Source organism: Mchenga conophoros, linkage group LG15 (assembly GCF_057382185.1).
Source record: "Mchenga conophoros isolate Kocher_MC1m ecotype Shallow Benthic linkage group LG15, M_conophoros_male_GT1.1, whole genome shotgun sequence".
NCBI lineage: Eukaryota > Metazoa > Chordata > Actinopteri > Cichliformes > Cichlidae > Mchenga > Mchenga conophoros.
In genome coordinates this window covers 22,520,329-22,543,468 of record NC_140540.1, presented here as the reverse complement: position 1 = coordinate 22,543,468, position 23,140 = coordinate 22,520,329, and the positions used below count along the sequence as shown (strand labels likewise).

The window sequence follows — 23,140 nt, the reverse complement described above, 5'->3', positions numbered from 1 at the left end:
CAATAAAACTCATGTGCTGGAGCCTTTATTGGCTGCTTGGGATTTTACATAATGGAAAAACACTTTTTAATATCATAAAATCATCAGGCCTAAACTGCAGATATACAAACACATATATGTACACTGATAAAGCAATAAACAATCTATGAAAAAATATAGTGCAACATTCTGGGTTAGAAATTAAAAATTAAAATACAGATTATATTATCACTGTTGTTAAATCCTGGGAACTTTAGCAAAACAGAAACCGTCTTTCATTACACAAGAATGGAAAGAAAGAAGAAGTTATCAAAGAAAAAGAGATTCTGTGTTTTTTCCTGTTTTTTAGTCTTTTGGTTTGTTGATGCTAGCATAGAGGTTGCTGGGAGCAGGTCCAGGAGAAGAGACTGAACATATAATGTAGGTCAAAGCTTCACCTTCTTCATCTTCTTTATAGGGAACCTGAAAAAGAATACACAGCTTTTTTCTTTTTTTCCTTTTTGTTTCCTAACCTGCCCTGTCTGGGAGCTTTAACAAACTTTTTGTTACAAACACATTTACTTTCCCAAGAAGAATTCTACTCTCTACGGCTCCTCTTGTGAGCCAATTTCTTTTTATTTTAATATTTTTTGTTTTTACATATGAACAGATAAGGACAAAATTACTAGCCTCTCGATGAAATGTAAAATTTTTGTCAAAATTTCCCAAGGGTTTTTCTTTAAATCAAACATAAATAATTTCCTCTTGCACACCATAACATAACTATTTCAGAAAAACACAAAAATGTCCATGTTCAATATTTTCACTTCACTGAAAAGCTTTGAGCCAGAGGCCGGCCGTCTAGGAATGTAACCACAGCAGACCCCACTACATGAACATGCTTTGCATTATCTTTATTCATTGGTTGCTGTACAAACCCTTAGCTGCAGTTTCTTTGCGCACAGCCTGACACACCAACAACCACGACAGGAGTTAGCCCACACTTTAAATTGGCGAGGTGTGTTGCCACTCAGGTGCATCCACCACCCCTGCAGAGGCACTGCAGACCACGCCCTGCAACAAGGTTCTTACTCCTTACTATATATGGATGCTTGGCCAGGGTTCCTCTGCTTAAAGAGTGAGAACGTGTTGCACCAGAGGATACTCCAGGAGACAGGTCAATAACTACGCCAGATCTTCCAGCCATGTGCTCTAAAACCAATGGGTAAGCAGTAACTACTGACAGGGATCAGTAGGAGGAGAAACCCCGCCACCTTAACAATCAAATTACCTGAAGACCTGGACAGCTGTAGGTGGTCTCAGTGTAGCTGAGGGAGGTGTAGAGAACAACATCTTGAAGATCAGCCTGCACAGTGAAGACAACATAAAGACTGCTCAGTAATGTATAAAATGCAGATTCAACATATAAGTGAACAAATACATGTTTGATCTCACAGATTCCTGAATGGTTCCTGGAGCAGACGAAGTTACTGCAGAGTTTAAATTCTGTTCCTGAAACAAACAGGCAAATATGTGTGTGTGTATATATATATATATATATATATATATATATATATATATATATATATATATATATATATATATATATGGCATAGATATGGATATTCATTGATCCTTATGTGAGCTTTTATCAGGTTTGCCATGAATTAGTGTTTTGATCCTGATGAGTGCCGCCTCTTCATGAGGAGAACTGTGAGCTCTAAAATTTCTGTATAATCCGACATGTTTGTGTTATTGGGAAAGGTTGTTTTATTGCAGACATTCCAGCTTAATTTTCTATTTATTATCTGTCTTGTCCTAATGTGTCGTGCTGTTTTGTTGTTCTCGTGGCACAAATGAAGGAAAAAATCTAAAATTATCTGTTTCATTCTGATTAATAAACTCACCATGTTTTCATCCATCTGTGCTTTTTTCCCTAAAAAATAGAAAATAAGGAGTCAACTTTAACTTCCACAAACAGAATCCAGGTTTATCAACCTTTCTGTTTATATGTGAATAAATCCCACCAGCTCTTATCCAGATGCTGACGACAACAACAGCTGCTATAAGTGCTACTAAACCCAGGGCCACAATGGCAAGCCTGTACCAGGACAAGTCTGGGAAGAGAGTGAAAACATGAAAAGTATATTTTAAATGTATGTTTAAGTACATGATCTGAAATATCAGAGCATGCCTTTAATATTTACTGAAGTCTGTAGAAAGAGAGAGATATTGTTGCCATTACCTGGTAATTTTCTCAAACCATTCATGATTTCCAGCTGTTTTGTTGTCAGACCTCCTTTAATGCCAGATTCAGTCATTATTTCCAATTTAATTGTTGCTGCTGCATATATTTCTTCACCAAAAACAAAAGAATAAAATTGAAAGGATCTTTCATTCTGTATGTTCTATAACAGTTAAATGATTTGTTTATGTATCTTCATCTGAACAAAGAAACAAAACTCTGGCAACTACTCATTAGGAAGCTGTAAGAGTTTGCTTTGTATATGTAATATTGTAAATTAAAACCCATAAATGAAGTCATTACTAACACCAGTCTGAATGACTTTTGATTAAACTTTGCTCATTCACTAACAACAACTAACATTTTCTCCTAAAATTCAGAAAGAAAAAGACTTTGCTGAAAAATTGATACAGAATATTGTTGACATTACCTGGTAAGTTTGTTGAACCATCCATTTCCAGCACTTTTATTGTAGTCACTGTGTCTAATTTAACTGTTGTTGCTGTATTTGTTTCTTCACCTGAACAAAAAACAAAATTCAGTGGCCCTTTCATTAGAAAACTTTCTGTATATTCAGTCGATTAAATCTTCAGATTAATAAAACAAGATAATATCTTAGGTATTTAGACAAAATAATGTGAATTCATTTAATAAGCTCTTCAGAACCTCTCCTGGTTTCTTACCTGATGAATGATGGCTGAAGGTAAAAAGCTGCTCTTTGTTATTTTCTGTTCTTTTTAAGCTACACTTAAAGTCAGAACTTGATATGTGACCATATGTAAGGTTCAGAAATGTCACAGTAGCAGAGCAGGAAGAATGTGATGTTTTTAAATTTGAGTAATCTCTATCCAGATCTCTTCTGTTATGGATCCACTTCACTTTGTGTCTACACCGATCAAATGTCCACACAGAGCAGCTTAAAGTCACCTCATCAGCGTTCTTCTTTTCGGTCACTGGTGAAGATGAATTGCAAGAGAAAAACGAAGCAAGAACACATATTTATTTTCATATATAATGAAAATATGCTGTTCCAATGACACCACTTGAACTAAAATATATTGTGGTGTAAATACTTACTGACAACAACAGACAGATAAACCACAGCATCTGGACCTTGCTGTCTCCCTGGATTACCTCTAAACTGTCTGCAGGTGTAACGACCAACATCCTCAGCTGTGACCTTCTTTATAACCAGTGAACATTCTGCTGTAACACTCAGTCTGTCTGATTTGGCTTCTTCTTTGATTTGTCCAAGATTAACCAGCTCTACTGCTGGTGTGCCTCTTGAATCTCTGAAGATCCAGGTGATAGTGTCACAGTTGTGATGAATGTTGAACCGATTTTTACAAGGCAAAGTGACTTTATCTCCATCTCTGACAGTGAAGGCAAGCGAAAGATCTTCACTAAGTGCTCCTGAGAACATGAAAGAGAAACAAAAATATTACCATTACTTGTGAAAATGCAGATAATTTACATTCTTGTGCACAGAAAAAATGTGTGCATCAAACTCAGTTTTGCTGTAACAAAAGCACAGCTGTCTACATAAAGATTTCAGAATAAAGTAAATCTGAAAAGAAGTTGGAAAAAATTTGTTACATGTTAAATGTATCTTTACCTTTAAACAGAAGCACCCCCCCCCCCCCCCAAACATTTTAATACTTGTAGGTACATGTAGATCCTTCCTTTCCTACAGTTGCATTATGCATAATGCACTGTGAGCCTGGTTTGAAGTAGAAATGCTGAGTAGGGAAAACAGTGTCCCATGGGTCACAGTGGCCAAAAATATATTATATCAAATGGTAAATGGGCTAGTTCTTATATAGCGTTTTTCTACTCTGAGTTCTCAAAGCACTTTATATGCTTTTTGTGGTTTAATACATGAAATAAAAAATTTTTTAGGGTGGTTTACCTAAACAGTTCTCATATTTCGCATAAATCGCATCATTTTGTGCAATTACTGTTGATTTAAAAAGTAAAGAAATATAAATAATGAGACTGGACTAAAATAAAGTCTTTACTCTAATATGCAGTGTCTTTGTTTATTTTCAGATTTGAAAATGTATTTTTAAAATTTGTTGTTGATATTAAGTAAAAATTATGTTTTAGAGTATTTGTAAAGGTTACCTTACCTGAATAAAGAAGCAACAAAAACAGAGAAATGTTGAATAATTTGTGATCAATCATCGCCTTTTGTTCATCTTGTCACAACTGCAACTTGCGAACTCTGTTGTACTTGTCAAAGACAAATGTCTATCTTCTTTACTTCCTGTCTCCTCTTCATTCACGCTGTGGTTATTTTTAATGTTGATAGGTCATATGTATTCCCTTAGTTTTTACAAACGTGTAGATATGAAAGAAAAAATGAACATACATCCTTCTTTAACCAAACTGAGACAGCAGTCTTACTTACTTTAATGGAGGTAAATTAGAGTAAATCTACAGGATATTAAAATATGTGCTGTAGAGGTTTATCTCCACTGAAGCCACAGCACACTTCCTGTCCACTGCCATATATAGAAATATGTACTTGTACCAGCAATGACATTACATTGTGCAGTGTGACATTCTGTCTTGTGCAAACTCATATTGCATATTGCTTCAGTGTTTATTAAACAACAGAATCCATGCTGATGACAGTGATCAAGACTGTGTTCTCAATGATTTACCTTGTTTGCTGGTGCTGATGTAAAGACCAGTGGTAACCGTAGCATCAAATGTGTAAACCTGAGATTGTGTTGTAACAATGTTACATTGTACATGAAAGCTGTATTGGATCTGATTGCCTAATTCAGTAGTGTTCAGCATGGTGATGGCTTGCTTGGGGATAAAAACTGTTGCTTAGTCTGTTAGTTTCAGGTAGACATTCAAACAGTACATGACCAGGGTGAGCTGGGTCTTGAAGGATTCAATTAATGTTCTTGAGACAATGGGAGCTGTGCAATTTTTCAAGTGAGGGGAGAGGACAGCTGACTATCTGCTAGGCCAGCGGTCCCCAACCTTTTTTGTGCCACGGACCGGTTTATGTCCGACAATATTTTCACGGACTGGCCTTTAAGGTGTCGAGGATAAACACAACAAAATAAAACCAGTACCGGTACCAAAAAAAAGAAGATTTATTCATAACACACAGGGAAAGACCCAGGGTAACCCAGTTAACGATAAAAATGATGAAAAAAAAAAGAAGATAAAACTGATAAAAACCATGAAAACCATAAACTTCACACCTGAGTCTCAACTCTCGCGGCTAGGTACCAAATGACTCACGGACCGGCCCCCAGCAGCTATAAGAGGACATCAACAGTTTCTCAGGGATGTTGTTCTGTCTGAGAACCCTCAGAAAGTAGTTTCTTTCTTTCTTTCTTTCTTTCTTTCTTTCTTTCTTTCTTTCTTTCTTTCTTTCTTTCTTTCTTTCTTTCCAACCTCAGTAGTGTGTGTTTGGCAAGTCTGGTCCTTCCTGCTGTTGACTCCCAAGAAGCAGAAGTCTGAGACTCTTGCCATACAGACCCTGTTGATGGTGACTGGCAGGATGTCATCTGCAACAAGTTCCTTGGTCTTTACGGTGTTCAGGAGCAAGTTGTTGTCCACGCTGTCAGCCACTGGGCCATAGGCAGCTGCATCCCCCCCAGAAATTAGTCCTCAGGCTACAATCAGTCTTACGGTCAGTAAGACTAAAATAGTGCTTCTACTTAGAAAAATCCAACATTTCACTTCCTTAGTCACTTCCTCATTTTATGTTCCACTTCTATTTTTATTTAAAAGGGAGTTGTTCCATCTTTGCTGGATTGCTCTGCTCGTTTCTCTGCTGGAGAAACTCTTGATGGAGAGCAGTGGGCTGGTTTGTGTTCTTAGAAGAGAATCTGTGTGGACTTGTGGAAAACACTAACTTGTAGAAACCAAGAACTTCTCTAGTGTTGATCTTCTATTTGAACTCTAATTTAATGTAAATAAATGGCCTGAACTTCTATGATCGAGTCCTGCATTTGAGTGTTGCCTTTTTAGTGATCCCTGAAAGTTTTCTTTCTGAAAGCATCCTGATGAGACTATTCAACACTGTTTATTTCTTTATTTGCATATTACATTATGTGTGTACACTAATATTCAAAGCCCAATAAGCTCATCAACAAATACGAGATGCAAAGGAACAGATGTAAAGCATAAAACAGATACATTTATTACTGATATAGTTGATATAAAGACAAACTAGCATGAGTTATAGCCAGTGTTACCAGTCCCATTCTGAAGAAATCACGGTGTCAATGAAAGCTCCACAGAGGCAAAAAATAAATTGCTGAAGAGGAGCTGGTCAGGTGCTCCAAAAAAGCACTATCATCCCTTTCAGACCTCAACATTGGAGTCAACTAAAATTGTCCATAACAAGAACACATAGGTTTTAACAACTGAACAAAAAATAATTTGCACAGAGGTGTTCTAACTAAGAGATAAAATGAATGTTAACATGGTTGTCCAACTACAAAACAAGAGTTGATTGATGTTTTTGGTCAGTGGGTCTGACAGAAGCAGCACGGTCAGTCAAACACCATCAAAAGAGCAGACATTTTCACAGTTTACTGCTCCATCGTTTTCATTATTACACACCTTTAAAAAACAAAATGGCATTCTCACACATCAATACCATCTGACAAGTCTACATTTTGTGATCTTTGGGCATCCATTACTCTGCTTTTAGTGATTATTACCCAACAAAATGAGATTATAAAGGTATATTTGTCATTACAGTTTATTCATTTTGTAGACAACCTTGCCCAAGTCACTTCAGAAAATAAGTGCATTAAAGGTCAAGTTAGCATGCACTTGGTCCACAAAGAAAGAATGTAATAAATATTTAATAAGTCTACTTTAAAAACTCACAGTGTTTGTATCCATTTTTGCTGGTTTCCCTGACAAGACAAGACAAGACAAGACAAGGACTCAACTTTTGCTTCCACAAACAAAATTCAAGTTAATCCATCCTGCTTGGTAATATTCTGACACTTAACTCTTTTGTATATGATGATGATGACCACAACAGCTATTAGGAGTGCTAAACCCACAGCCACAATGATAAACATCCACCAGTCTGGTAAAGAATGTAAACAAGAGTCTAAGGAGCTTGGAAATAAAGCGACTGGATGTAAAATTCCTTAAAGATGTTTCAACTCTCATCTAAGATGCTTCTTCAGTTCATGCAAACAATATAACACAAACAAGAGAAATCTGTTTGCTGATTTATGTTCTGTTTAAAACAAATTAACATAAGAGGGGGAAAAGAGGCAGCACATGTCACAACTCGGGCTACATCATCAAATTACTGTTTTATTGATCTGCATCTTCTTCCTTAATAATGAATATTGGCTAATCCTGTATTGCAATCCTTAAGCTTAAATTTCAAACTAACATTTTAACTACTGATTTTTAACTACTGATTTTATCTATTGTTCTGATTTTATCTGTTTTGATTTTACATACTGTTTTGTTTGTTTGTTTGTTTGTTATTTAGTTAGTTTGTTTGCTTGCTTGTTTTAATAAATTTTAAATCATGCTTTTTATTTGTTTTTGTTTCTAATGTCTCTGTAAAGCACTTTGAATCACCTTGTTGTTGAATTGTGCTATACAAATAAACTTGCCTTGCCTTGCAATGATATTAAGAGCTACTTATTAATATCAGTTTGAAGCTACTTCCACTTACATAGATACAAGCAACATAAAACATTGCATATAAAGGAGTGACATGAATACACGAACAAAAATCAGTTTAGGAAAAAGTAGATATCAAAATAGAAAAACAGTACATTTCTTCAAAAATGTCATTTAGATGATTTTAAATGGTTATTCTTACCTGTTTTCTTACTCTTACTTGGCGACAGTAATCTTACAGATGTACCACATGTCTGTGTACAAGATATCTGTCATTACCCGGGATTCTGAGAGATAAATTGTTTCTTTCTTTTTTCTTTTTTAATCTAGGTTTACAGTCTCTCTTTGTCAAAAACATGCAGACTACTGTTAATCTCTCAGTGCTGTTGTTTGACCCAAAGGTAAATACAACTCATCAAGACAACCTGGTTGTGTCTATCTCAGTTTATTTCAGATTTCATCAACAACTCTGTCACTTGGAATAGACTCCACCCAGCTATGATTCTAATCTAGATATGTGCTTAACAAAATCTGTGGATGTGTGACCTCTGGGTATCAAGAACTGATGAAAACATTCCTCCTGTCACATACTCCTGTTTTTGTCCTTTGTTTCTCAGCCGTCATCCTGTGTTCTTTCTCTCCTCTGCCTCATTTTACAGTTTTATCTCACTCGAAATGTGTCTCCCACCATGTGAAGATGAAACGGATGATGTTAAATATTCCCATGTAATTAATTTGTCTAAGAACCCGGAGCGTTAAACCCCAGCAATACACATAGAAACTCCTGATCGATCTCTCTGACTCAAAGCTTCCCTGATAGTACAAATGTCCTCCATCTGTAATGGAGTCTATTTTGTCTAGCAGCTCGTGGACTTGGAGCCTCTCATCCATCTCTTCATTGTTGAACACGTGGTACAGACCGCTGCAGTTTTTAAGCAGTTCCTTCAGGTTGTTGTCTTTGCTGACAAACTTCTCTATGTCAATGGTGTTTTTCAGTCGGTCTCCATATGTGAACAGCACCATGGTGTGTTTGGAAACGTCAGGACTCAGCATTGTCTGCAGGCTTTTCAGCCCTTCCTGCTCTTGTTTGGTGAATCTTCCGAGCTGGAGGACAAGGAGGAAAATGTGAGGACCTGGAAAGCTCAGCTTGAGTGCTTTTAACATCTCTGCTTTCACCATGTTTATAGACAACCGAGTGCTGAAGAGTCCAGGAGTGTCGACCACAGAGATTCTGCGACCCTGAACATCAGCTTCTACTTTCTGACTACACAGAGTCACTGGGCTGGAACTGATCTTACAGTCAAACGCCTTCTTTCCCAGGATGGTGTTTCCCGCTGAACTCTTCCCCACTCTCTCCTGCCCCACCAGCACCACCCTGAGGCGTGAGCCTGAAACAACACAGGTCATCAGGTGGCGTTACACCAGTGTATCAGTATGCTCACCACCTGTGCACATAATAGCTCATTTTATAAACAGCAGATAACAATAAAAAGCATTTCAGACAGCATGTGCTTTTTCTCTTGATGTAATTTATTTTAAAAGGATCACTTTAACATTTTTTAGACTTAATAATCCAGAGGGGCACATTTGACCAAACGTCTGGCCTGTTCCAGCCTGTTTGCTTTGATCACCTTTGAGTCCATCAGTGGCAAACAAAGTGACACACACACACACACACACACACACACACACACACACACACACAGTTATCAATCAGTTATTGCTTTTGAATATAGGAACATAATTAAAAGGTTCAGTGTGGATAATGTGTTCTACTGACATACAACATAAGGACATGTCAAGGGCTGCAGACAAAAAAATCATAAAAATAATTAATGAAACAAGATGCTAATCTATATCTGTATCTGAGCAGCAATCAGCCTTATGATAAAGATAATATGGTGACAGAACAGGAAAAATAAACAATATTTATGAAATATAGTTTAAAGTTTATCTAAATTTTTCATAGGGCTGGAATGATCTAACTAATTACTGCAATCCTTTGTGTTTTACTGTATGTTGCATCCTGTTTCATCTTTCACTCTGAAATATATATCTTGTTTGGGAACCCCGGCATATGCAGCTGCAACAGCAGCTCCAACAGCAGCTCCAACTCCAACTCCAACAGCCGCTCCAGCAGCAGCTCCAGCAGCAGCAACTCCAGCAGCAGCTGCACCAGCAGCAGCTAAACCTAGACCTCCAGCAGTAGCTCCAATAAAAACACCCTTTAGAACAGCCTGAATAAAGGAGTTGTCTTCCTCTGCCTTTCTTCTTGCTTCTTCAGGATTCATGTCTGGATATTTTCCCAGAAGTTCTTTAATCTTTTGTTTTATGGCTCTCTCGGCCTCTTGGAACATTTCGTTGGTGTAGAAGCCTTCTCCATTTAGTTTATTCATTGCACTGATCTTCATCAGCAGCTCTTTAAGCTGAGAGGGATCTCTGTCATCATTGTCAAAAACATGATGATTTCTGTGACACTGACTGATGAAGCGGCGGAGATCTGGATTCTCATTAATTAATTTTTCTATGGAGGAATGTCTTTTCTTCAGCTCATCTCCATGGGTAAACAGTACCATGGTGTAACGTGATGCCTCTTTTCCAAATATTGCCTGAATGATTTTCACTGATTTTTGTTCTTCTTTTGTGAATCTGGTTGGCTGGAGCACAACCAAAAAAACATGTGGCCCAGGAGCAGCAAAGGACATGCATCGAGCAATCTCTCTCCTCACCTGCTCTTCAGATTGTTTTGTGTCACCCAGTCCTGGTGTATCAATTACAGCCAGTTTAAGGCCACCAAACTCTCCCATCTTTTTCTCACACACTTCTGTCACTGAGGAAGAAGTCAGCTCAGATTTAAAAGCATCTCTTCCTAAGATGGTGTTTCCTGCTGCACTCTTCCCAACTCCAGTTTTCCCAACAAGTACAATCCTGAGATCTGTGAGAGAACACAATGATGTTACCTGTTTGCCCCCATCAGTTTATTTTATCTATAGTGGTCCCTCGCTATAACAGGGTTTACCTTTCAAGGTCTTGCTCTTTCGCTGATTTTTTTTTTGCAATTTTGCATGCTTTTTCTTTTCTTTTCCCCCCCACACAAATGTGTTCGGCATCCTGATTGGCTGTAAACAACTGTCAATCAGTCTCCTAGTGCCATGTCTCCTGTACAGTACAGAATGCGTTCAGCTTGTCAAATTTACATAAATCTTCGATCGCTAGCAGTGTGACTCTGAAGTGCTGCGGTAGCACTCAAAAGGCAGGGGAAGATGCTAACCAACGCACAAAAAGTTGGATCTTTTGACATGCTAAAGGAAGCTAAAAGTTACCGTATTTTTCGGACCATAAGGCACACCAGGTTATGAGGCACATTAAACGAAACAAAAGAGTCAGATAAGTCAAACTTTACTCAACTCGTTCTTCTTGCTTCGTCTACTTCTGTCCCATTGATTCATTAATATTGAATTCTCTCACAGCTGCTCTATTCCCATGTCCTGCACCTGAAAACAGGGTTTAATCTTTGGTTTCATTCCATAATACTGGACTTATTTTTCTACGAAGGTTTGAACTTCGAGGGTGTTTAAACAAGAGAGAAAAGTGCCTGTCTGAGAAAAGTGTATAAAGTGTGTAGTGAGGGGTTTTACAGCCTTAAAACATCTACAGTGGCTTGCAAAAGTATTCGGCCCCCTTGAACTTTTCCACATTTTGTCACATTACAGCCACAAACATGAATCGATTTTATTGGAATTCCACATGAAAGACCAACACAAAGTGGTGTACACGTGAGAAGTGGAACGAAAATCATACATGATTTCAAACATTTTTCACAAATAAATAACTGCAAAGTGGGGTGTGTGTAATTATTCAGCCCCCTTTGGTCTGAGTGCAGTCACTTGCCCATAGGCATTGCCTGATGACTAAATAGAGTGCACCTGTGTGTAATCTAATGTCAGTACATACAGCTGCTCTGTGACGGCCTCAGAGGTTGTCTAAGAGAATATTGGGAGCAGCAACACCATGAAGTCCAAAGAACACACCAGACAGGTGAGAGATAAAGTTATTGAGAAATTTAAAGCTTAGGCTACAAAAAGATTTCCCAAGGCTTGAACATCCCACGGAGCACTGTTCAAGCGATCATTCAGAAATGGAAGGAGTATGGCACAACTGTAAACCTACCAAGACAAGGCCGTCCACCTAAACTCACAGGCCGAACAAGGAGAGCGCTGATCAGAAATGCAGCCAAGAGGCCCATGGTGACTCTGGACGAGCTGCCGAGATCTACAGCTCAGGTGGGGGAATCTGTCCATATTAGTCGTGCACTGCACAAAGTTGGCCTTTATGGAAGAGTGGCAAGAAGAAAACCATTGTTAACAGAAAACCATAAGAAGTCCCGTTTGCACTTTGCCACAAGCCATGTAGGGGACACGGCAAAAATGTGGAAGAAGGTGCTCTGGTCAGATGAAAATAGGAACTTTTTGGCCAAAATGCAAAACACTATGTGTGGCGGAAAACTAACACTGCACATCACTCTGAACACACCATCCCCTACTGTCAAATATGGTGGTGGCAGCATCATGCTCTGGGGGTGCTTCTATTCAGCAGGGACAGGGAAGCTGGTCAGAGTTGATGGGAAGATGGATGGAGCCAAATACAGGGCAATCTTGGAAGAAAACCTCTTGGAGTCTGCAAAAGACTTGAGACTGGGGCGGAGGTTCACCTTCCAGCAGGACAACGACCCTAAACATAAAGCCAGGGCAACAATGGATGGTTTAAAACAAAACATATCCATGTGTTAGAATGGCCCAGTCAAAGTCCATATCCCCCCAGGCCACCCCGCTGGACACGCCACTGTCTACACAATGTTGATTCTTGGCTCCACCTTGCACTACAGCAATAACCTCCTCATTAGGTTGGCAGATAATACAACTGTGGTGGGTCTTATTAGTAACACTGATGAGTAGGGATGGGTACCGGTATCCGGTGCCATTATGGCACCGGTTCTGACATAAACGGTAATAACCAGACCGAAAAGCAGCGCACATTTCGGTGCTTCATTTCGGTGCTTTTTTTTCCCTGAGATGTCATACACTTCGGATTCTAGCCAATCATTTTACCTTTGCGAGCGTAGTAGGCGGGTCCAGGTACGTACGTTCTTTTAGAGCAGAGCTACAGATTAAAAATGCCCAAAGCGAAGCAGTCAAAAGTCTGGCTGTACTTCACAGCAAAAGATGCAAACTCAGCAGCCTGCAACAAGTGCTTTAAGGTGATACTGTGAAAAGGAGGTAACACCTCGAATCTGATGAAACACCTGGCGACGCATAGGGTTTTTTTAAAAGCCGAGAAATGCGCCGTATTTGATAGCTTGCTGCGAGACCTCACACCGTGCGCATCTACTGCGGGTGTGGTGCCTGTTATCGACCCGGAGTTAGCAACATGCACCCGAAGAGGAGAGTCCTGGCCCCTAGCCCTGCCAGTGTAGCAGAAATGATGACGGATGATGATGGCAGCAGCAGCCGTTCTTCTCTGCATGAGTAGCTTAATGTTGTTCGTGTGTAATTTACATTGAGTAGGCTAACCACGTTATTAAATTAATGCATGTAAGGTGAACTAGCAAACATCATCATAGCTACATGCGGCTGTCTTCTTGTTTGATGGCAGATACTCCCTTCACCCTGGCCAAAAAGGCTAAAATGACCAAAGAAAAAGTGGAAAACAGTTAAACATGAGAGGTTTTTGGACAAAGTTTGTGTTTTTTTTTTTTTTTTTTTCCATTGTTTAAGCACTGCTTCCAGCCAAGAGTGATACCATATATGCCCTATAGCTGCAGGGGATAACCCTTTTTATAAAAAACAGCTGAACATGAGAGGTTTTTGGACAAAGTTTGTGTTCTTGATTCTTTAAGCACCGGTTCGTGCACCGTTTAAGTGCAGGGATAGTTCAGTAGGTAGAGTAGTGGCCCCATGATCGGAAGGTCGGGGGTTCAACTCCACTGAACGGCTACCCTGAGGTACCCCTGAGCAAGGTACCGTCCCTACACACTGCTCCCCGGGCGCTGCATTGATGGCTGCCCACTGCTTCACTGGGTGAATGGGTTAAATGCAGAGGAACTATTTCCCCATGGGGACTAACACGCACACTTTACTTTACTTTAAGCACCGGCACCGTTTCAAAAGTACCGGTTTGGCACTGGTATCAGATAAAACCTAAACGATACCCATCCCTACTGATGAGATAAACTACAGGAAGAAGGTGAATCAGTTGGTTACTCAAAATAAATGGTGCTGCTGTGGAGAAGGTGAGCAGCACAAAAATTTCTGGGTGTGCACATTACACAGGACCTCTCCTGAACATGCAACACTGCATCACTGGCCAAGAAAGCACAGCAATGCCTCTACTTCTTCTGTAAACTGAGGAAAGCAGGATCCCCAGTACCCATCCTGTGCACTTTCTATCATGTCACCATTTTCAAAACAAAGTTGGCATATCATCCTGCAAACCCTGACTACAAATCTGTAGAACTCTGCCTATGGTTCCTAAGTGCTGACAGGGTGATCTTCTTGTAGTGTTGATCTTCTTGGGATGTCCACTTCATGGCCTGTCTCTGACATAGCCTTCAATTTGGAGATGGTAGTAGGACTTATTCCAAATAGTGATGCAGCTTGAAACTGCCCAATGGCACAGGCACTAGTCTTATGAATGATTATCGTCACCTGAAGTACCAGAAGCTCAAAACTAGAGTTAACAGCAGAATAAGCAATTTGGTATTGAGAGAGGAGATTTAGCAAGTTTTTCATTAGTTTTTTTTTTAAAACATAATTAATATTTTTTTATGCAACCCCCCCCCCAAAAAAAAAAAAAACCCCTGTACAGTAACTATAACTGGTTCATGTAAACAGCAGGAGTTTTTGCAGTTGCAGTAGTTAGACTAAAAAAATGTGTCAGACAGATGGAGGAAATGCTCTGAAGCTGAGGTTTGAATTATTATTATTTATTGGTTTTTTTGCCTGTCCCGTTTGGTTCTTTTGGCATCAGAATTATTGTCTAAAAGCAAAGAAAGATGCCCAACGGATTTCCTTTACCAAATGGACCATCCCAGCCTTGCCGTATTGGTCTATTTGATTCACCTTTTATTGTTTATTTTATTTTATTTTCACTTGCTAAATACAGGATGGACTTGACTGGGGAAAAGAAAGGGGAGAAAGAATAAGGGAAACAAAAACAGCGTTGAAAAGGAACTGTGATAAAGGGCTAAAAACAAAAACCAACAAAACAAACAGACAAAAAATACATATATCAATCACCTGGATCACCTGTTGAGAAAGAAAAAAGAGAAAACAAGCAAAAAAAAAAAACCCCAGACAGTAAGGTTTGAATTAGACACAAAGATTCAAATATTTTGGGTAGAGCTCAGAGTGACATGACTTTGTTTGCTCTTTTTTTTTTTTTTTTCCCAGAACAGATTTTTTTCCTGGATTGCTGTGGACTGAATATGAAAGCCAGATCAGTTTCTTTTTATCCCTGTGGTTACACAAGGCCACAAAAAGCACTTTTTTTTCCTCTCTTGGCTCTTGGCGAAGGCGGTCGCACTTTTCTCCTCTCCTCCTTCCCCTTATCTTCCCTGCTTAGCCTCTTGTGTCCTTGTCCTGTCTCGTGTGTATTACTTTCCCTGGAACAGTCTCTCACTGTCGTTCTCTAAAACCTAAAAGAGAATTATGGATTTGATCAACTGGTCTCTGAATGCTATTGACACCCTTTTCTCAACAAGAAGACTGGGCTTGGGAGAGCCCGAGTGCCCTGGAGGGACATTCCCTGCCGGATACACGATGGACGGGTGGTAGAAATGGAGGATCATGTGCCTGGCGGGACTGTCGATCGAGGACGCTGAAGATATCTGATCGGAGCTGGCTTGGCCCTGGCTTATCGGAGAATTAATTCAAACACCCCCCCCCCCCCAAGGCTGCCCGCTGGAGATTGAAACGATGGGACGAGGTGCGACTTCTCACACCGGACGCAGCATGGTTAACACCTTGGAGACGCTTACAGCTGCCGTAAAGACTCAAAATAACACCATTGAGCGTATATTGGGATACATCAAAGAGAGGCCTGCTCAAAATGAGACCCTTGAGCGAAAGTTGGAACACATCGCAGAACGGCTCACTGCAGTTGTGGGGTCTCAGAATCAAAAGAATGACAACACCACGGGACGGAAGTTTGATACCATCATGGGGAGGCTCGCGGTTCTCCAACGGGAAATTGAGAGACCAGTGTCGGAGTGTTAAGAACAGCTTTGAAATTCTCCTGAGCTGCTCGCATAAAAGAAAAATCAACAACATCAACATGCAGACACCACGGCGCCAGCTGCGGGCCCAAGGCTGGAGCCGAACAAAAGCTCCCAGATAACGACTGTGTGTTGACTATTCTTCCCATTCCATGCAAGGCCACATGGGTTGGCTGGCAGACTGTATACTTAGCCTGATAGGGCGGAGGACACTGTCTCAGCTGAACTCTGGACACGCGCACACACATATACTTACACTGATAAGCACGCACTCATCCCCCTCCCTTTCAAAATGCTTGTTTCCTGTGTGCCGCGCTGGAATGGTAGCGCTGTGCAGGATGACTGCTGTGTTTCCTTCGGATTTCTCCTCACCCCCTACCCAACCTTGTGGCTTGTCACGTGCTCCAATGTTGTACTGTGGACATTTATGTGCTCTCTGTGCAGAGGAGTTTTTTTTGTTTCCTGTTCTCATGCTGTCCTCCCATAGGTGCCCAGCATGAGTATAGGTCTCTTTTTCCTCTTCTACTTTCCCATTGTTGTGTACTTTTTCAGTGTTTTCCTGTAACGCTGCCGATCTCCGACCTGTATTCCCATGTGATGTCTATGTTGTGTGCGTAAGTCGGGGGGGTTTCTATTCCACTGCGGGGCAACCTGCATGTGGCCAATAGAGTCTTTCATTCAACAATGAGCTATTATACGAAAACCCGCTGAGAACATGTGAGTCCCCACATGTCGTTTTCACGTCCCACGTCTCAGACAAAGTAAAACGTGAGACACATTTCGTTTGATGTGGTGTCCAACTTGTGTCGTTTAGTTTATTTCAGTGTTTTATTTTTTAGAACACATGTTATACTTGTTTTAGCAGCTCATTTTTAACTAAAACTGTTATTAAGAATATTATGATATAGGATTTTAGTGCTGTTTGTGGATATTCTGAAGACTGATGTAAAGTTGTCTTCAGAAACGATCAAGTTATGTGTTTTTAATATTCATTTCAGCTGCATCCTAAACTCTATTTTATATATTATTCCAGTGTAACAAACAAATCTGTCTAGTCTTTACTGGAACCTTTCAAAATAATTCACAGTTGAAACACTCCAACTCACAACAGAGCATCCCTCCATCAGGTCCAACCTACTATCAGTGGCTCTAAGGTGCCTGTGCTGATAGCTCTAGGTCTAACAAACTGCATTCAAAACAGGTGGGTTATGTGGTGGCTAACTGTCCAAAGATATAATGGGCATAACAAACTTAAAAAAAAAATTAAAAGAGGACCATGTGAGACATGTAAATCAGAAATTCTAGTAAAGTTGTTTTTTTTTTTTTTTTTTCTCTTCTTTTTTAAATCTCTAGTAAATGGCCACACAGAGACCAAGTTCACGCGCTATTTGCAAGCCACACATTCTGGAAACGACATTCAACCTGCAGCCATTTTGTTAAGGGCAACTGCCATTAGTGAAGCTAGACTGAAAAGTAATAGCCTGGACTGAAGTCTTGAAAACAATGGAGACATACCTTGTATGATTTAATTTTAACTTTGCCGTTTTCTCTCTCTCTCTCTTTTTTTTTTTAAACCTTGGATACTTCTTTTCTTAAAGAAAACTAATAAAATAGAGATCGCCCCGTGCTTTAATTCTGAGATGTTTATTATAGAAATTAATTTTAAATGAGAGTGAAAGTGATAAAAGTACTCACCTTTCAATGCAGGTTTGCCAGCCATGTTTTTGTTTTTTGTTGTTTGTTATTTCCTAAGCAGTTGATCGAGTGTGTTCACTTTCTGGGGGTGACATTGAATAGTTTCGTTTCACTGAAAGAGCTGTAATATAGTCTGACCGTAAACTCCTCCCCAAGTGACACAAACAAGAGGTGGAGTAAATAACAGAGCTGCACCCAAATCACGGTATGGCAGTGTAGGAAATCAGAGACTCAAAAAATCACCCGTTTCTCTGAATCCGACTTAGTATTGATGATCACCCCCTGTGATTTATTTAGGCTTCTTCATCTATTAGTCGGTCAAAGGTTATTTATTCACACACAGGAACAGAATAGACAAAAGATTCTGTAAACGAGAAATCCATTTTCCAAATCTGACTTGGGGGAGATATTACAGTGTTTAGAGATGATATATGTAAAATAAAATAGATGTAGTGATATCATAAAACGCCTCAGCAAGCGTGGTGTGAGACGAGTATTAATTAACTCTATTCACAATGAAAGTATATCACTCTATAATTAAACAGATAAAAATAAAGGCAAAGTATGTAAATACTTAAGAGCCCGTTCCCTTCCCTCTCCACCCTCCTTTATCTTTGAAGTTTCTGCTCTCCTTCGCTCTCTGGCGCCTTTTCCCTTGAGGCTTTTAGTAGGTGCAGCAGGTGAGCTGTTGTACACTTGTTTTCCATTTTCTTGTTTACCTCAGTATTTAAAGTTACAGTAAGTAAAAAACAAATCTTCACTACATCAGTTGAGCTGCTGAATTTGAACAGTTTAAAGTCAGACAGATGTGATTCACAGATTTGACCTAATAGTCAGGACACCGTGTATTTTCAGTAACGTCAGCCCCTCCTTTGCTCACGCCTTATGTAAACAGCCGTCCATAAGTAGCCTGTTTGAATTTTTACAGTCCTTAGGAGAAATTGGGGAGGGAGATGACTCCCGGGCATTCCTGAGTCTTTCGGGCCACGGCAAAGGCGGCCTGAGGAGGAGTGGGCACTGCGGCTGCTGCCTCTGTTAGTGTGTCTCAGCTTGCCCACCTTTTCGCTGATGTTTGTGAAGGGACCAGCTGGTTGACGCAGCGAGGGAGGTAGTAGTAATGCTGCCAGAGGACCATTTGACCGCGCGACCCATAACGCCATGAGGGCAGCCACGACCCTGAGGAGATGTTTCTCTGCAGGGCAGCAGGGTGCACCAAGGTCGTTATCTCCAACTCCCGACACAATTTGATTCCCCTGCGTCAGGAGCGCGCACCGGGCAGGGACAGCGGATCCAGTTGACTCCGCCTTCATTCCAACCTGCGAGACGTGGAAATAGTGATGTTTTACTTTTGTGCGTGCGGGGGGAAGGGGGGGGGGGTTGTTACGTTATGGTTCAGTGTATGGATTACAACAGAGCGTTCTACCATAGCTCTTTTCTTCCACAGTCTACTTCCTACAAAACTTTATACATTTCAATGAAATTGTAAAGCTGAAGGATCAAGATTACTCAATGTTTTTGGGCTAGCAGCATGAACGTAAAACTGTTAAAGACTCAACTTGAAATGCAGACAAAATTAAAGAAATAAAATTGTTAACATTATAAGGCAGATTATACACAATTACTCTTCAGTGTACCCATGGAAAACTTGCTGTCACTGTGAAAACGTTTTACAAGGCAAACAACGAAAAGCTTTTTTGTACATGTGGGCTTTCCACACAGAGCTGGTGGAACCATTGCATACACCTGTCCCACTGAATCTGTCAAAAAAAAAAAATAGGGCCAGCCTTAAATTTCTAAGGATTTCTTGTAACCGCTTGACAACAAGAATTTATGATTAAGTTTCCCCAGCTGTCATCAGTGTCGCGTTCTCTCGCTGCAGTAGTGGCAGGTAAATACCCCATTGTTAAGAAACAATTCACAAAGACGCAGACTTGACACTGAACTAAACCTACACTAAACACGAGGGCACATGACACAAAACCTAAGGACAAAACCTTAAACCAGAATAAACTGAAACATAGACTCATAATAATAATCAACGAAGCATAACAAGACAATCAGGATACCACCATAATAAAGAAAAATATAGGAAACTGAAAATCCTGGGTCAAAATGACCCAGAGCCGTGACACATAACTTTTCAAAGATGACATTTTTCTTTTCAGTTGTGTAGCTAGTAACTGGGAATCAAAGTAGCTAACCTCTCCAAATTACTGTTATATCAGTTAACAACAGCTTATCAGATAACAAGCTTAAACATGAAAAAGTACATCAGTTTATTGATTTGTTTAAATAAAACAGCTCATTCATTATTTCTGTAATACATCCAACTTTCATAAATGTCTACATATTTAAAATATTACAAATATTTCAACTGATTGGAGTATAAGTTTTCATTTTGCATTAAAATAAACAAATAATAATAAAAAATAAATATTAACAATTAAATAAAAAATACTGTTAGGACTTACTAACAAACAGTGTTATTATTACACCTGAAAAGCATGAATTCTGGGATCTCCAAAAGTTGATTCTGTTCATCTGGTTGTAGCGTTTTCAGTGGGAGAAATGTTTCGTCACTCATCCAAGTGACTTCTTCAGTCTGAGCAGACTGCAGGTTTCCCCAATCTTATATAAGATTTCATACACACACTCAACACACACAATGAAACTACACGAAATGAGTATACCACTAAACTTGAAGTAAAATTATGAAAATTCAAAGAAAGAAAGTATAGAAATACAAAAAGCCTAAATTTAAAACCTAAAATATCAGTAAAGCCTAAAACACAACCTTCACTGTCTTGGGTCAAAAAAGGTTCGGTAATATTAAGGGGAAACATTTGCAACCCGAAGTTCATTCCACTTTTGTGACCTGTCATTAAACAAACAGGTAAACAAATCAATAGGATTGCAATGAGGACTGAATGGATCCAAGTACAAGTGAATATGATTTATTGAGATTTATTGGAATGAAGTATAAATGTTATTGTCCTTCAAAATGCCTTATATGTGCTACTTTTCCAGATTTGTAATATGTAGATTTTGTTGTGTAGCCTCTTATTTGTGATTGTCTCTGATCACTCTGTTTTGTTTCTGACATAACAGAATAAGAGCGAAGCACTCCATTTATCAGCAAATTAACCTTATAGCAGCTTTATCCAAAAAGCAGTATGGATTTGTGTGGATTGTTATGTGTAGTCAGAAATGTTTTGCATTAATATAAGAGGAATTGAATATCTCATTAAACTCCAAACAACAGATCTGCAGGAAAAATATCAAATCATAAGTAAAGAAATATTAATACTTAAGCAAAAGACACAGCAAAAGTATGTCTCTTTCTGCAATTTCACACAAATCTGTTATTGTTTCAAGCTGTTGATGGTAGCATAGATGTTTAGAGGTTTGGGATAAGAACAGGGGGAAGCTTTCACCATACTGTAGGTAACTGCTTCATCTTCATCTCTGCCATTTTTTGCCAGAACCTAGAGGTTAATTTACATTGTGATTAGTTTTATAATGTATACAGTCACTTGCCATTTTGTTAGGCTCACCTGTTTGACTGCTCAATAATGCAAATAATCACATAATCATATGTCAGCAATTGTGCATTTGCTAAAATAATGTAGTAGTTTTTTGTCGACATGGTCAAGGTGATTTCCTGAGGTTTACACTGAGCATCAGAATGGCAAAGAAAGGTAATTTAATTGATGTAGCATGATTGTTGGTGGCGGACAGGCTGCTCTGAGCCATTCAGAAACTATTGATGCACTAGGATTTTCCTTTATAGACAAAAGTCATTAAAAAGAGAGGAACTCCACTGATCAGCAGTTCTCTGAGCAAAAGGCCTTGTTGATATGAGAGGTCAAAGGCCAGTTTGCGTCTAGCTGATGGAAAGGCATCAGTAACTCAAATAACCAATTATTAAAACCAAAGTAACCAAAACAAAAATAGAAAATTGGAAAAATGTTGCCTGTTCTAAAGAGTCTTAATTTCTGCTTTTAAATTTGAAAAGCAGGGACTTTGGTTTAAACAAAAGCATGGCACCATCCCGTTTCAGTCTGGTGGTGGGTATATTGATGTGAGGGATATTCTGATCTTGGGCCTTTTCTTTATGCCAAAGCCAAACTGTTGTTGCTGACCATGTCTTTTTTCTTTTTTTTTACCCATCTTTTGATAGTTGCTTCCATCAGGATAATGTGCCATGTTATCCAGCTCAAATCACCTCACATTTGTTTCTAGAATAAGAAATTGGGTTCAGTGTACACCTTTGGGATGTGGTGGAGTGGGAGATGTCATCAAGGCTCTGCAGCAACAGTGTGATGCTATCATTTAAATATGAATCAAAATTCATGAGGAATGTTTGCCACTAAGAATTAAGGCAAAAAGGGGGCCCAGCTATGTAAAAGCAAAGTGTACATAAATCTGCCCGGTCCATGTAATTGATAACAATAAGGTTACCAAAGTTTTAGTAGTACTCTTGGTGAAGGTGATGGAGGCATAGCGAACAGCATCTTCAGGATCAGCCGACACAGAGACAACAACATAATGATTGCTGGGTTGATTCCACACTTCAGAGAGGAAGCAGTGCATAACTCTTTGCTATTACAGAGAGCTGAATAGTTGTGAAAGCAGACTGAGTCAGTATAAGGTCATTTTTCTGTTTTCTTCTTCTCTTTTTAAAAAAGAAATTGGATATCATCATAAATTAAAAGAAAAAAATTGCTGAATTTATTTTAATTTAATAAAACATTAAAAGATAAAATACAATTTTAAGTTCACATGTGCTTAGTTTATCCCAGATTGGGATACAAAAAGTCTTTAGCAGTCATAGCCTATAACAAGCTTATAATTAAAGCAAAACTTACAGTGGTTTCCCTGGTCTGCAATCTGTTTTCGGAAAAAGAGAAACCCACTTAGAGTCTTCAGGCTGCTTAGATATTTTTATTTATAAAAGGTTCATCTTGTGGAGGCTCTTACCTTTAAATTTCTTCCACTGGATGGATGGATGGATATAACAACAACTACACATATTAGGAGTGCTACTACACCCACTAACGCAGCAATCACCTTCCCCCATTCTGAAGAAAAGGACAACATTTAAAAAAATTTCCAGTTTCTGTTCTGTTCATTGGCTAAAAATAAAATACTTTTTTTTGTTTTGTTTTTTTCCAGGCAAAGAAATTTTTAATCATCTTCTTGTGAGTAAAGAGATTCTTGTTGAGCAACAACATGATGTAAGACTTAGATGTGACTTAGAACATTAACTTTTAATAGGAAATGTGTCAAAATACAACATTTGAATTTCTTGGAAGGACAGTAGCAGAGTTTATATC

General features: G+C 39.1%; 2 protein-coding genes across 4 annotated transcripts; both read right to left on the bottom strand.

Moving 5' to 3' along the window:
- Positions 1 to 4,393, bottom strand: LOC146558337 (uncharacterized). 2 transcript variants are annotated; one of them, XM_085248135.1, is made up of 10 exons: positions 4,333 to 4,393; positions 3,281 to 3,616; positions 2,887 to 3,156; positions 2,634 to 2,723; positions 2,204 to 2,314; positions 1,986 to 2,075; positions 1,866 to 1,894; positions 1,414 to 1,470; positions 1,250 to 1,324; positions 1 to 441 (listed from the first exon to the last, which is right to left on the bottom strand). In XM_085248135.1, exons 1-10 carry the CDS (start codon positions 4,385 to 4,387, stop codon positions 325 to 327), a joined length of 1,230 nt encoding a protein of 409 aa, XP_085104261.1. In that variant the 5' UTR covers positions 4,388 to 4,393; the 3' UTR covers positions 1 to 324. The 2 variants fall into 2 exon arrangements, with proteins under 2 accessions (XP_085104261.1, XP_085104263.1); XM_085248137.1 differs by having other exon boundaries at positions 2,204 to 2,302.
- A 1,902-nt stretch (positions 4,394 to 6,295) lies between these two features.
- LOC146558336 (GTPase IMAP family member 9-like) lies at positions 6,296 to 17,905 on the bottom strand. Of its 2 annotated transcripts, none has more exons than XM_085248155.1 (2): positions 17,805 to 17,905; positions 6,296 to 9,225 (listed from the first exon to the last, which is right to left on the bottom strand). In XM_085248155.1, the coding sequence occupies exons 1-2, from the start codon at positions 17,827 to 17,829 to the stop codon at positions 8,504 to 8,506; spliced, it is 747 nt and encodes a 248-aa protein (XP_085104281.1). In that variant the 5' UTR covers positions 17,830 to 17,905; the 3' UTR covers positions 6,296 to 8,503. The 2 variants fall into 2 exon arrangements, with proteins under 2 accessions (XP_085104281.1, XP_085104280.1); XM_085248154.1 differs by lacking the exon at positions 6,296 to 9,225 and adding an exon at positions 9,239 to 10,772.
- Positions 17,906 to 23,140: the final 5,235 nt, after the last annotated feature.